The 14,751-nt window shown below is 47.1% G+C and overlaps 1 protein-coding gene and 1 long non-coding RNA gene across 8 annotated transcripts in view; one reads left to right on the top strand and one right to left on the bottom strand.

Annotated features, from left to right (window-relative positions):
• FRMD3 (FERM domain containing 3) overlaps positions 1-6,329 on the bottom strand; it is a 358,746-nt gene extending 352,417 nt beyond the window's left edge. The window contains exon 1 of one of the 7 annotated variants that reach the window (XM_060199507.1): positions 6,310-6,329. Coding sequence is in view for 6 of the 7 variants with exons in the window: in XM_060199503.1 (XP_060055486.1) it covers positions 5,078-5,224 (147 nt within the window). In the remaining variant the exon portion in view is untranslated. Of the gene's footprint in view, positions 1-5,077; positions 5,952-6,309 lie in introns of those variants that run through there. The other 6 variants (XM_060199503.1, XM_060199504.1, XM_060199505.1 and 3 more) reach the window with 6 other exon arrangements.
• Positions 4,299-9,841, top strand: LOC132540870 (uncharacterized). Its single transcript, XR_009552001.1, has 3 exons — positions 4,299-4,580; positions 6,686-6,763; positions 8,861-9,841. It is a non-coding gene; the product is annotated as an uncharacterized LOC132540870 (long non-coding RNA).
• The last annotated feature ends 4,910 nt before the right edge of the window (positions 9,842-14,751 follow it).

Raw genomic sequence — 14,751 nt, 5'->3', positions numbered from 1 at the left:
CTGTTCGATAGCGATTGAGGAGGGCCCAATCATAACGTGCTAGGTCAAAGCCGGGTTGACGCTTGCAGGGGTCTGTGATGAGGTGTTTGTTCTTTACCTCAGCTGACTGCCAAGTCTGTTTCCAAGAGTCTGGAACAGAGAAGTTCAGTGTAGGCGTAGGGGACCAGATTGGGTGACGAGACATCAAGCGTTGGACAGGGTGGGCGAAGATATCCGCCGATATTGGCAGGTCCGGTCGAGCGTAGACGTGGGAAATGAACTTAGATGATGCCGCATCCCGACGAATATCTGGCGGGGCGATGTTGCTAAGAACTGGCAGCCATGGAACCGGGGTGGAATGGATGGTTCCAGAAATTATCCTCATGGAGGAATATAATTTGGAATCGACCAAGTGGACATGGGGGCTACGGAACCATACTGGGGCACAGTATTCTGCAGTGGAATAGCATAATGCCAGTTTGTATGCTAATAGTCCCAAACTCCTGTTGGGGTCACAACAGCCTTACTCACATGTAGTTGGGCTGAGTAATCATTAAACCAGTGACTTTCCAAACTGGTGCCACCCAAAGCCCTTACATCATAAAACAAGATATACTGTCAAATGATTCCCTCCGCCTCACCCAGCTGAGTGGCAACAAGATTAAACCACACATCTCCTGATTCTCAATCTAATGTTTTCATGCTACCTTTATATTTGAAGACAACAAGCTAGGTTAAAGATTGGGCCAAGGGGTTGGGTTGTGGTGCATCAGGCTGAGCGCACATGCTACAATGCACAAGGACCCAGGTTCAAGTCCCTGGTCCCACCTGCTGGGGAAAAGCTTCATGAATGGTGAAGAAGGGCTGCAGGTGTCTCTCTTCCTCTCTATTTCCCCCTTCCTTCTCTATTGCTGGCTGTCTCTATCCAATAAAGATAATAAAAAAAATTAGAAAGTAAAATTAAAAGATTGGGCCAGCTAGTACTCCTTCATTCAACATAAGTTTACTCAGTATATACTATATGTCAAGTGACTGCTATCAGAGACTCCTTGGTGGAATAGCAACAAATCAAGTGTGTTTACCCTAATAAACTTAGTAGCCTAGAAAGGAAATTACTCCATCTAGATCTATAAAAAAAATTATTGATGGGGGGATTGGGCGGTGGTGCACTGGGTTAAGTGCACATAGTATGAACCGCAGGGACCTACACAAGGATTCCGGTTCAAGCCCCCAGCTTCCCACTTGCAGGAGGGTCACTTCACAAGTGGTGAAGCAGGTGTGCAGGTCTTTCTCTCCTCCTCTTTATCTCCCTTTCACTCTCAATTTCTCTCTGTTCTATCCAATAAAACAGGGGGAAAAATGGCCACCAGGAACAGCAGATTCATAGTACAGGCACTGAACCCCAGTGATAATGCTGAAGACAAACATATATATATATATATATATATATATATATAGTCTGCTATGTACTGAACACTAGGATAGATATCTATTAAACATCAATGCCAAAAATTGTGCACCTGTATAATGTGCCCACCTAATCATTCCTTGACCCAGATTCAAGCCCAGCCCCCACCACATTGGAGAACACTTCACTGTAATGCAAGAACCCATGTCCTTATGTATGTTAATGTGTGCACTCAACAAGGTATGAAACCACCACCACCACCCACTCAGGCCCTCTCAACCCCCTCCCCATCCCCAGTCCCTGGCTTTGATGGAACACATCACATCTGCACTAAGCAATTCTTTCCCTTTCTCCAGGCCTCTGTACAGTGCCCTAGAGGTGCCTTTTGCTTCCCATCCACTAGGAATTCCTTTCCCACTCTATCTAAATACCCACATGTGAGTGAAGTGATAAGACAGCACCCTAGATCCTGGAGAGGGAGTGGGGAGCTTGAGGGTGGCACACCTGGTAGAGCGCACATTACAACATGCAAGGACCCAGGTTCAAGCTTCCAGTCCCTACCCGAAGAGGGAAAGCTTTGCAAGTGGTAAAGCAGGGCTGCCAGTGTTTCTCTCACTCTCTATCTCACCTCTTCCATTTCAATTTCTGGCTGTCTATATCCAATAAATAAATAAATATAAATTATTTTTTAAAAGGGGGGCAGGAAGAGATTTTTAGCATCTATGGGCTAGCTGGTAGGCTACTGAGTCTGTGTCATTAGAGGGTTTGCTTAAGACTTTGGTTTGCCAAAAATCATTTAAGGGAAAAAGAATATTTAAACACTCTCACATTTCAAAACAAATATTGTGTAAGGTACAGAGGGAAGGAAGGTGAGACAGAGTGATAGTCTGCCCAGTCCTTCAACTTTGTAAGCCCTGAGACTGAAGGGGAAAAGCAAGGAAAACAGGACAGGACAGATGGATCACCCAGAGATTGTGCTGATAACTCCAAAAGGCTTTTTTATTTACAAGAAACCATCTTGTTCTCATTCTAAAGAAATTTCTTACCTTGTATCCAGAGTGAAAGTTGTTCATCTGGGGGTTGGGTGGTGGCAAACCAGGTTGAACGCACAGTGTGAAATACAGGACCGCATGAGGATCCCGGTTCCAGCCCCTGGCTCTCCATCTGAAGGGTGGTCACTTCACAAGATAAAGCAGGTCTGCAGGTCTTTTCTCTCCCCTCTCTATCTTCCCCTCCCATCTCAATTTCTCTCTATCCTATCCAATTAAAAAAAAAAAAAAAGGAAAAAATTGGCCGCCAGGAGCATTGGATTTGTAGTGCAGGCACCAAACCCTAGTGATAACTCTGGAAGCAAAAAAAAAAAAAAAAAAGGGAGGGTTGGACAGTAGAGCAGCGGGTTAAGCGCATGTGGCGCAAAGCCTAAGGACCAGCAGAAGGATCCCGGTTCAAGCCCCCGGCTCCCCACCTGTAGGGGAGTTGCTTCACAAGCAGTGAAGCAGGTCTGCAGAGGTCTTTCTCTCCCCCCTCTGTCTTCCCCTCCTCTCTCCATTTCTCTGTCCTGTCCAACAATGACGACATCAATAACAGCAACAATAATAACTACAACAACAATAAAAAAAAACAAGGGCAACAAAAGGGAAAATAAATATATATTTTTTTAAAAAAAGTTAATTTCATATGAACTGAAGAGAGAACCTACCTACAACATAATACAGGGGGTTGAATCAGGGGGCCTCAGTCATCCAGTTCTGTGCTCTATCAGTTGAGCTATTTCCCCCACCCAACACCTGGATTTCTTTTGTTTTAAGCCAAGCCAAAATCAGCACTTGGAACATAACATTTTAACCTCTTTGACATAGGTGGACCATAAATAACTCCAGCTTTTGAAACTCTTATTAAGCAAGCAGCAGTTTAGTCTTCTCCAGAATACCAGACAACATATATGTGTCCGTTGGGAACTACTTATCAGTTGTAAGGAAAACTAAGTCCCTAACTGAGAAAGACCCATAGTATCAACTCCGACTAGGATAGAGCAGTGTAGAAAGAAGATTAGGGCACCGAAAACAGCCACTCCATGAAGCCGTGCCCCACCCCCCAGCAACATATCCAACATAGGTTAAGGACCTATACGTCCACCTAGGACAGAAAGCCAAGTACACAAACAATTCTGTCTGGATCACAGGAAGCTATATGCAGAATGTTTCTGTGTAACTCCTGATGCATCAGGAAAGTGGCCTGCCCTACTAATCCTTTTATTATTAAGTTTGGTATGGTTGCTCAGCTCAGAATGAAATTCAAGATCCTCCAGCAAAATTCTGTGAAAGCCTGCTTTCCTGGGAGATCTCAAGGCATGCTATTCCTGTTTTGAGACTTACCCTGCTGCCAACTTACAAATTAGTTGCCTCTCTCCACGTGGCCCTTTCCCTCACCCCCCTACCCCCCCTCCAAAAAAAAGGAAGAAGACAATGGACAACAATGGCAAAGACCTTTCCCTCCTTCATTTTTGGTGAACACAACCCAGCGATGGATTCCCACCCTAGGAGGTGCCAGCCCCATCCACCTCCCACCAGAATCTAGGAGGATGATTTTTTATTTTGAAAACAGCTCAGCCTGAAGATTCGAGTAGGAAGAAGAGGAAATCCTAGAAAGAAGTTAGTAAATACATTTACAAGTCATGAATAATAGTGTGGAGTCCTGACGCAACCTTTTTCCAGATAGTGCACTGGGAACGGGTCACGCGAAACGAGTCACGAAGAGGGCACACACCTGCTTACATATACACGCACACGAAGTGTACATGCACATCGTTGCACCTGACTACACACACACACACACACACACACACACACACACACAGCCTGGCTGTTCACACAGGACCTCTTAAAAGCCCAGAGGTATTCAGGAACCCCAGCAAAGCAGTCTTCAGCAAACAATTCTAGCCTTCTCCAACTTGGGCGAGAACAAATATCCACAACAATATTCCAAAAGGAGCCAGATCCAACAGGATGCCCCAGCTGCCGACTCCACCGCCCTTATCCAGCAAGCACACCAGCACACGGTTACTTTGCAGGGAGCTCCAGCTCCACGCAGCGCGCCCCATTCGCCTCTCCCGGCTGGAGCCTGGAGGTGCCCAGCCCCTCTCACGCCCGGTCAACTTCGCCAGCGCCCCACGCAGAGCACTCAAAACTAGAAGGTGGGAAGTTGGGGGAACGGGGGTGGCAGCAGGGAATGGAAGTGGGTCCCCAAGGCTGAGGGCCCCTTCGGAGCCCGGATGCGGGAGTGAGGCGGGTGCAACCCAGGGTGGTGCATGCCTGCTCCACGTGGAAGGAGGGAGGGGGGAAGAAGAGAGGAAGAGTGAGTGATAGGTAGGTGCCCCTCGGTTCTCGGAGCTGCATTTCCCGAAGAGCAAGGGCCGGGGGTCACGGTGCCACGAGAGGTGGTTGCTCGCGCCCCCGGCTGGACACCCGGAGACGCGCACGACGCTGCAACCCTGGGAAGGAGCCGAGTCGCGGGCAAGACGCCGGGGATCAAGCCCGCGCCCGGACAGAGCTTGGGCCTCAGAGAAGAAGCCAACAATCGCCAGCCTTCCAGCAGGCCCCCGGGTGGGGTCCCCGCGTCAGCCCTCGCCTCTCGGGGCGCACGCCCACCGCCGGAATCCCCCTCCCCACCCGCGCCCCGCGCAGCTGGCACCTGGATGTGGCAGGAGATCTCGGAGTCGTCCAGCAGCCGGATGGTGCATTTCATCTCCTGGCTGAGCGATTTGATGCTGGAGCTCCGAAAGTGGATCATTTTCATGGTCCCCCCGCCTCTCGGCACACAGCGGCAGTAGGCGAACATGCACCGCGGCCCCGGGGAGCGAGCGCGGAGCTCGGGGCCGGCGCAGACACACTCGCCCGCGCGCGCTCCGGCCGGGACTCCCAGGTGCGGCTCAGCCCCGAGGCGGCGACTACTGGCGCCTGCGGCCACACGCGGGCCAGAGGGGCGCGGCGGGCCGGCCCCTCCCTCCCCCGCCCCCGCCCCCGCCCCCGCCCGTGGCGCGCGCTCGTGCGCCTCCCCGCGCCCGCCCGGGCTCGCGCCCCCCGGGGCCGCGGTGGCAGGAGGCGCGCGGGCGGGCGGCGGTGCCGGGGGTCCCTGGCCTGGGCCTGCTTGTCCGCGGCAGCCGCCAGCGCTGCGTCAGTCCGACCGGGCCGCCTCCAACCTCTCAGGCCGCGCTCTCTCTCTTCCCCTCAGCGCCCCCACACCCACAATGGGGCTCCAAGCAGGGCCCTGGGGACCCGGCTGCAAGCTGGGGTTGCCTGGTGTGGGGGACACACTGCGGGGAGAGGATATCGGACCTTGGGCCAGCCCCTGGCAGTTGCAGGAATATGCTGCAAGCAGCTGTCGCTCTCCCTCGTGGGGATCCCTCAACCCTTTGGTTGTGGGTAACAGTCACAGGGAGGCCACCGCCCCCCCACCTCCACCCCGCCTCTGAGAAATTCAAAGCCTCAGCGGTATCTTGGGGAGCATCCTCTGCCCCAACAAGAGGGACCCCACCCCGCTCCTCCTCCGCCTTAGAGGGGCTCCTGCTACCTCCAGCCCACACACACACACCCCAGCCCCAGAGTCTAGCCTTCCAGAAGTGCCCAGACCCCTTTTAAACCAGTCTTTGGGTGCTGGAACTCTGGAAGTCACTGACCACCGCCTGAGGTGGCTCTGTGTGGCGAGCCTGCAGGCCCCAGGAGTAGCCAAGTGGCAGGTGGACAGAGAGGCTGGACGAGGGGCCCAGTACCTCTAGGCCTGTGGCAGGAAGGCTTCCCACCCTGCGGCCCTGCCCTGAGCGGAACAGGTGGTTATTGTCGTTCTTCCAAGCAAGACCTGCCCAGCTATGAGCAGCTACCGCAGCTGAACGCTCCGGAGCCCCTCGCCCAGCCCTGCCCCCTCACCTGGTGCACACCCAGGGCTGTAAAAGCTCCAGCACGCCCAGGGGACTTGGCAGAGGCTGGGTGGAGCCTGTTTTGCTCACTGGCTTCTCCCTCCCACGCCGCCTCCCAGCGCTGAGAGCTAAGAACCACTGGCTCCCTCTCAGCATGCAGACTGTGACAATTGTCAAAAGAGGGGGACAGTAGATTTTATTTAACAGTGTCTGGCTAACAGCTGGGGAGGTGTGTTCCAGACATGCGGCGAAGCCTAGGGTTCAATCCCCAACCACACACCCACCAGGGTGCATATAACTGGATAAAACTCTGGTCTCGGTCTCTCTCTTTCAAAATAAATAAATATTAATATTTTATTCATTGGTTTATTTGTTTGTTTAAATAGAAACAGAAGTCGAGAGAGAAGGAGGAGAGAGAAGGAGAGACACCTGCAGCACTGTTTGATCCCTCATGAAACTCACAGGTAGGGACAGAGCTTGAACCCAGGTCCTAATACATGGTAACATGTGCTCACTACCAGGTGCTCTACTGCCTGCCTCCTCCATAAATAATTTTTTAAAATATTTATTTATTCCCTTTTGTTGCCCTTGTTTTCTTATTATTGTAGTTACTGATGTCGTCATTGTTGGATAGGAAAAAGAAATGGAGAGAGGAAAGGAAGACAGAGGGGGAGAGAAAGATAGACACCTGCAGACCTGCCTCACCACTTGTGAAGGACTCCTACAGGTGGGGAACCTGGGAGCTCCAACCAGGATCCTTATGCCGGTCTTTGCGCTTTGCGCCACGTGCGCTTAACCTGCTGTGCTACTGCCTGAATCCCTATAAATAAATTTTTTATACACAGTTAGTGGTTTGGTTATTCTTAGATAGCAGTATGTGCACTAACTGGTGTGCTCTTACCCTGGGTCTGTGCATATGCAGACAGAGCATCACAGGGAGGGTGGTGTGAAGGGACTGGGCATATGTGACTTTCATTCTTGGCCCATCTGCTGATCAATCCTGTGGGTCTGGAGAGGAGATCTTTTTATTTATTTTTCCAACTTGTGTTCGCCACCAGAGTTTTCACTAGGGCTTTGTATTTACATGAGTCCACCACTCTTGGTGGAATGTTTTTGGTGTTTTTTTTTAATTTTTTATATTTATTTATTTTCCCTTTTGTTGCCCTTGTTTTTTTTTATTATTGTTGTAGTTATTGTTGTTGTTGATGTTGTCATTGTTGGATAGGACAGAGAGAAATGGAGAGAGGAGGGGAAGACAGTCAAAGGGAGAGAAAGATTGACACCTGCAGACCTGCTTCACCACCTGTGAAACGACTCCCCTGCAGGTGGGGAGCTGGGGGCTCGAACTGGGATCCTTACACTGGTCCTTGTGCTTTAAGCCACGTGCGCTTAACCCACTGCACTACCGCCCGACCTCCTGCTCCACCATTCTTAAAGCTTCTTCTCTGTGTAGGTGCTCCCATATAGTGACTGGAAGTTTGATCCTAGGTCCTCATTAATGCCAAAGATTGAACTATCCCAGGCCAGGTGGTGGCACACAAGGTTGAGTGCACATGTTACAGTGCACAAGAAACAGGTTCAAGTCCTGTCCCCACTTCCGGGGGAAAGCTTCACAAGTGGTGAAGTAGTGCTACAGGTGTCTCTCTTTCTCTCTCCCCCTCTACCTCCACCTCCCCTCTTGATTTCTGGCTGTCTACCCAATAAATAAGGATAAAAAATAAATGAGGGGGTCAGGCGGTAGCACAGTGGGTTAAGTGCACTTGGAGCGAAGCGCAAAGACCAGCATAAGGATCCCCACCTGCAGGGGGGTTGCTTCACAAGTGGTGAGGCAGGTCTGCCGGTGTCTATCTTTCTCTCCCTCTCTCTGTCTTCCCCTCCTCTCTCCATTTCTCTCTATCCTATCCAACAGCAACGACAGCAATAATAACAACAATAATAATAATAACCACAACAATGATTTGGGGCAACAAAAGGCAAAAAATAGTCTCCAAGAGCAGTGGATTTGGGGTGCAGGCACCAAGCCCCAGCAATAACCCTGGAAGCAAAAAAAAAAAAACCTAAATGAAACAACAGTGGTAGAAATTGCCCCACTGTCTAATGGGAGGTTGGGTCAACATACTCTGCCACAGAGGAAGATTGGTCCTAAAATGAGTACAGCCTCAAATGTTTCTAGCTATGACCATAGAATGTGAGCTCAGACTGACAGGGAGGCAGAGGTTACACAGGCTCCTGTGCTGAATATGGGCCCCAGATCAAATAGATGGGGTCTAGAGTTAACAATATTTATACACTTTTCCCATATTTGGGAGCTACCCTCTTCCCTAATCCAGCTTTCTAGTCCTATTTCCAACTCTGACACCATCTCCACAGACAATACCTTTAGCTCACCAGGCTCAGGCAAAAATTAGTAAAGTCATGGACCACTTGGAATATACCTAAAATAGACCTACTAGCTTTTTCCAAAATGGAGACCCCCAAATTTCATCTCCTCTATTCCTATCTTTAGGTTCCTGATTATTAAAAAAAAAAAAGTTTTGCTTTACATCTTAATGCTTTTTCAGCCACCAAGTTGCAGATGCTATCATGATGCCAACCTGACTTCCTTGGGCAGAAGACCTCACCAATATGTCCTGGAATCCACCTCTCCAGATCCCTACGCTACTAGAGAAATACAGAAACAGGCTGGAGGTATGGATTGAACTGTCAACACCCATGTCCAGCAGAGAAGCAATTACAGAAGCCAGAACTCCCACCTTCTGCACCCCATAAAGATCTCTGGTCCATACTTCCAGAGGGATAAAGAATAGGGAACCTTCCAATGGAGGGGATGCAGAACTCTGGTAGTAGGAATTGTGTGGAACTGTACCCCTCTTATCCTATGGTCTTTTCGACCATTATTAAATCAATTTTAAAGATCCTAGTAGTAATAAAGAAAAAGAGGAGAGTGGTAAATGATTCCATTCCTATAGGGGGGTTGAATTGTTATGTGGAAAACTGAGAAATGTGAACAGGGATAGACAGCATAATGGTTATGCAAAGAGACTCTTACTCCTGAGGCCTCAAAGTCTCAGGTTCGTGGTGAATTCACCTTCTTTACCCCATCTTGGATGGAGTTCGAAGATATCATGTAAAGTGAGATAGTCAGAAACAAAAGGATGAATATGGGATGATCTCACTCATAGACAGAAGTTGAAAAACAAGATCAGAAGGGGAAACTCTAAACAGAACTTGGACTGGAGCTGGTATATTGCACCAAAGTAAAAGACTGGGGTGGAGGGAGGGTTCAGGTCCTGGATCATGATGGCAGAGGAGGACCTAGTGCAGGATGTATTGTTATATGGAAATATTGTGCATGGGGGCCAGGTGGTGGCGCACCTGGTTGAGCACACATGTTACAATGTGCAAGGACCCAGGTTCAAGCCCCCATTCCCCACCTGCAGGAGGAAAGCTTCACTGTCTCTCACCCTCTCTATCCCTCCCTTCCCTCTCAATTTTGATGGTCTCTGTCCTATAAATAAATAAAAATAATTTTAAAAAAGAAATGTTATGCATGTACAAACTATTGTATTTTACTGTTGACTAAACCATTAATCCCTCATTAAAGAAATTTAAAATATATATATAATGCACCTGGTTAAGCACACATTACAGTGTGCAAGAACCTGAGTTCAAGCCCTTTGTCCCCACTACAGGAGGGAAAGCTTCGTGAACAGAAAAATAGTGCTACAAGCGTCTCTCTCTCTCTCCCTCCCTCTCTATCTTCCTCTACCCTCTCAATTTTTGTCTATCCAAAATAAATTTTAAAATATATTATAAAGGGGAGTCGGGCTGTAGCGCAGCGGGTTAAGCGCAGGTGGCACAAAGCACAAGGACCGGCATAAGGATCCCAGTTCGAACCCCGGCTCCCCACCTGCAGGGGAGTCGCTTCACAGGCGGTGAAGCAGGTCTGCAGGTGTCTATCTTTCTCTCCTCTTCTCTGTCTTCCCCTCCTCTCTCCATTTCTCTCTGTCCTATCCAACAACGACGACAACAACAATAATAACTACAACAATAAAAAAATAAAAACAAAACAAAACAAAATATATATATTATAAAGAATTATCATCCTGAAGGGTGGGGCTAGATAGCATAATGGCTATGCAAAGAGATTCTCATGCCTGAGGCTCCAAAGTTCCAGGTTTAATCCTCCACACCACCATAAGCCAAAGCTGTGCAGTGGTCTGGTAAAAAAAAAAAAAAAGTGGGGGGGGTGCAGGCAGTAGTGCAGCAGGTTAAGCACACAAGGCACAAAGCACAAGGACTGGCATAAGGATCCTGGTTCGAGCCCCTGGCTCCCTACCTGTAAGGCAGTCACTTCATAAACAGTGAAGCAGGTCTGCAGGTGTCTATCTTTCTCTCCCCCTCTCTGTCTTCCCCTCCACTCTCGATTTCTCTGTCCTATCCAACAACGACAACAACAGTGATAGCAACAATAACAACAGTAACAAGAGCAACAAAATAGGGAAAATGACCTCCTGGAGCAATGGATTCCTAGTACAGGCACTAAGCCCCCTGGGGGGGGGAATTACTCTTCAATTTAGAGAGATGATATTCTATCCTTTGAGACAAAAGGGATGAAACTAGAGGTGATTGTGCTTAGTTAAATAAGGAGGTGAAAGCCAGCTACCTGATAGTTTCACTCATATGTGGAATAGAGATCATGAAAACACATGGACTTGCAAATAGATAAATAAATAGTCTGTGTAAGACTTTGTAAGAACTACAGAAACTGGGGGGGGGACAGGATTTTGATGAGGTGCAGTATGAAGCTAAAACCCTGTATTTTTTCAATCTTACAGACCATTATTAAATAACTAATAACATTTACATTAAATTTTAAAAACATGATAAACAATAAAGATAATTCAGAAGCCTATTGGCAAAAATATTTTCAAAGCCATGATGGCTTCTGCGTACACTGAATGTTTTGCTATTTAAACATTTACCTTTTACACTTACTTATTTGTAGAAAGTCTTTAACTGAATTTTGAAAGCTGTTAGATTCATGACAGAGTCAGAAATATGAAAAGAAAAAAAAAAGAAAAAAACATTGGGGGAGCCTGAGTGGTGGTGCACCCAGTTGAATGATATATTACCATGCAAAGAATCAGAGTTCAAGGGCTCAGTCCCCATCTTCAGGGGGGAAGCTTCATGAAGGCACTGAGCCCCAGTGATAGCCCTGGTGACAAAAAGAAAAATGAGGATTAAGAGGAGGAGAGGAAGAAGATGACAATGACTACAATCGTGGTCATCAATGAGGAATTTACAAAGAATGTCTCAGGATCTGCCTGACTAGCATCGCTGGAGAGAGAGAGACCAGGAACTTGTGGTGGTGTGGTAATACAATTCTTTATTCATGCGGACACCCCAGAGTCGGATGTGATCACAGTGGGTTTAGGCCATGTAGAGCTAGCCAAATGGCCTCCTCCCGCTATGCACACCAGCCCTTCTCCAGGTCAGGATGAGGAAGAGGAAGAGAGCAAAACCAGAACAGCAGCGGGATTTATAGGGTAAAAAACGGAAGTAGCAAGTCAGAAACAGAAATGGCTAGGAAAGGGGGTGGAGAGAGGCAAAAGGCATGCTGGGAAGGTGGAATCGTCCTTAGCAACTGTTGTGATGGTTTTAACTGAATTAGCAATACCCTGAGGGATAACGTGGTGGGGGTAATTCAGGCAAAACAATGATTATGTAAATAGACCGTAGTGTCAGGTAGTGGACACCTGGTTGAGCACACATGCTACAGTGTGTATGCAAGGATCCGGGTTTAAGCCCTGCTTCCCACCTGCAGGAGGAGAGCTTTGTGAGTGGTGAAGCAGGGCTGCAGGTGTTTCTCTATCTCTTTCCCTCGCTATCTCCCTCACTCCTCTCAATTTCTGGCTGTCTCTATTCAATAAACAAAGATAATTTTTTGAATTTTAAAAAAGAATGTCTCAATTTATGTCTGCCTGATAAGTCCTCCTTTGCTCAGCTAACATGTCATTTTTACAGTTAACAAATGAAACAATGATCTCAGTGCAAACCACACCACTACCATGGCCCAACTTCTACTCATTAAACAGAAAAGGGTACTCTCTCTTTTTTTAATTAATTAATTTATTTATTTATTTCCCCTTCTTTTGCCCTTGTTTTATATTGTTGTAGTTATTATTGTCATTGTTGATGATGATATTGTCATTGTTAGATAGGACAGCGAGAAATGGAGAGAGGAGGGGAAGACAGAGAGGGGTAGAGAAAGATAGACACTGCAGACCTGCTTCCCCGCCTATAAAGCGACTCCCCTGCAGGTGGGGAGCCAGGGGCTCAAACAGGGATCCTTACACCAGTCCTTACACTTCACGCCACGTGCACTTAACCCACTGTGCTACCGCCCAACTCCTGGTACTCACATTTTTAAAGCCTCTGAGAAGATTTTTTTTAATGTTCTTTTTATGAGATTGATAGTGACACTAATCCTGATTACAAAGTCATGAATTTCACAGCTCACACTAAAACACCGCACACAAATGCAGAATTTCTCCCTCCCTCTCTCTCCTTCCACCCCCCCCCGCTCTCTCTCTTCCTCATCTCCCTGAATAGAACAACTTAATTGGGACCACTGAATGTCAAGGAAACAGAAACGAACCCCCCAATGGATTATACTATTAGCAGACATGTGGGTGACATTTTGTATGGTTGGAGAAACCATTCTAATTCAGAAGTTTATCTGTTGATTGATGGAACTGCATTTATGAGTAACTGCATTGGTTAATTTCACTAATTAGAAGGTCCAAAGAAAATGCTTGGAGAAACACTATTTGTTCCACAAGCTAAGTGCCAAATTAACTACCAGAGATGAATTGCTTAAGTTAATAAATGAAGAATGTTTTAATGAAATATAATGGAGGCATTACAAATGTTAGCGAACTAAGATTCTGCAGCCATGCTGGCAGGAAATGTAGTGACCAAATTCAGCATGAATTCTGCCTAAAATCTTATTTTTCAAGGGACACATGTTGTTTTTTCCAGAAAGGAGCTCTCATATGTAAATGTTTATCTATAGTTCTGAATTGCACATTGAATGATGACACCAAAAGGGGAATCCAGCAAAAGACACACTCCTCAAATCCATCTGCTCTCAACTCTCAGTAAAGCATGGGACCAGAGCACCCCCTCTGCCATTTATAGCAATTGTGTCAGAATTTAAAGTAGGGATGTTGTTGCTCCGCTTCCCCAGAGCCCTCCCCTACTAGGGAAAGAGAAAGGCAGGATGGGAGTATGGATCGACCTGCCAACGCCCATATTCAGCAGGGAAGCAATTACAGAAGTCAGACCTTCAACCTTCTGCATCCCAGAATGACCTTGGGTCCATACTCCAAGAGGGTTAAAGACTAGGAAAGCTGGTTCCCAGAAGATGGCGGACTGAGAAGCTGCTAGTGGCTTGAGCTCTGACCACATCTTCTGGAAACAGTAGGATTTTCTGCCTTTAATAGGCCAGTCAATAAGGGGTCCTAGTGACACCAGGGAGTTGACAATAACTTAATTTGGGTTAAAAAAGAGTAGGAAAAAAGGGGAAAAATTTTTTTCTTTCTTTTAAATTATTAAGCACACCTCCTCCCCCTCAGCCCCCCATAACCAGACCCTGGGGACCAGCTCCTAGCAGGCTCCCCTGCTGAGCCTCTTTCTTTACCAAGATTCCTGTCCCACCAGGGAGTATCATTCATTCTAAGTCTATACCCTTCTGAAACCTCTGGCCTTTATTCTTTCTAAGTAGCCAACCCCCCCCCACCTCACCCCACATAGCTAATTAGTTATAAATAAATAAATAAATAAATAAATAACTCTTTTCCTTTCACCGCTCTTTTATGACTGTTCTTTTTCTTATCTTTTTCTTTTTTCTCTCTCTCTTTTTTTTCTTTTTCTCATTCTTGTCATCCTTTCTTCCTTAATCCTATAGCTTCCAAAGCCACAGACCCCATCCCCCACACCACCAAACAGTGTGCTTTTTGAATTCACTGATACACATTTGGGAATTATTTTGGGGAAGAATTTTGACTCAGAGTTGGACTCTCACTGCGAGTATCTCTGCTCAACTTCCCTCCCTCCTTTAGCTACCCCTAGAATATACAGTGGATAGTAGATTTGCATAACTGTCTATTTCAGCTATCCTTATCTAGTCCTGAGGGTTGTTTTTTTTCTTTCTCTTTCTTAACAATCAGCTGCCTCTGATCACAAGGTTTGAGATAATCTGGGACAGGGTTTTTTTTTTTACCCTGCTCTATTTTATTATTAATATTATATAAAGGTATATATCTTCCCCCCCTTTAGGTTGATCAGAATTAACTCTTAGGGTATCTTTCATTGCTAGGGTAGTGGGCATCTTATCTATTGTTGGAGGAACTTGTCTCGTTACTCTTACCTCCTCTACAGACTCTCC

Source organism: Erinaceus europaeus, chromosome 10, assembly GCF_950295315.1.
Source record: "Erinaceus europaeus chromosome 10, mEriEur2.1, whole genome shotgun sequence".
Classification (NCBI taxonomy): domain Eukaryota; kingdom Metazoa; phylum Chordata; class Mammalia; order Eulipotyphla; family Erinaceidae; genus Erinaceus; species Erinaceus europaeus.
The sequence above is the reverse complement of the archived record's forward strand: the minus strand, read 5'-3'. Positions and strand labels throughout refer to the sequence as shown.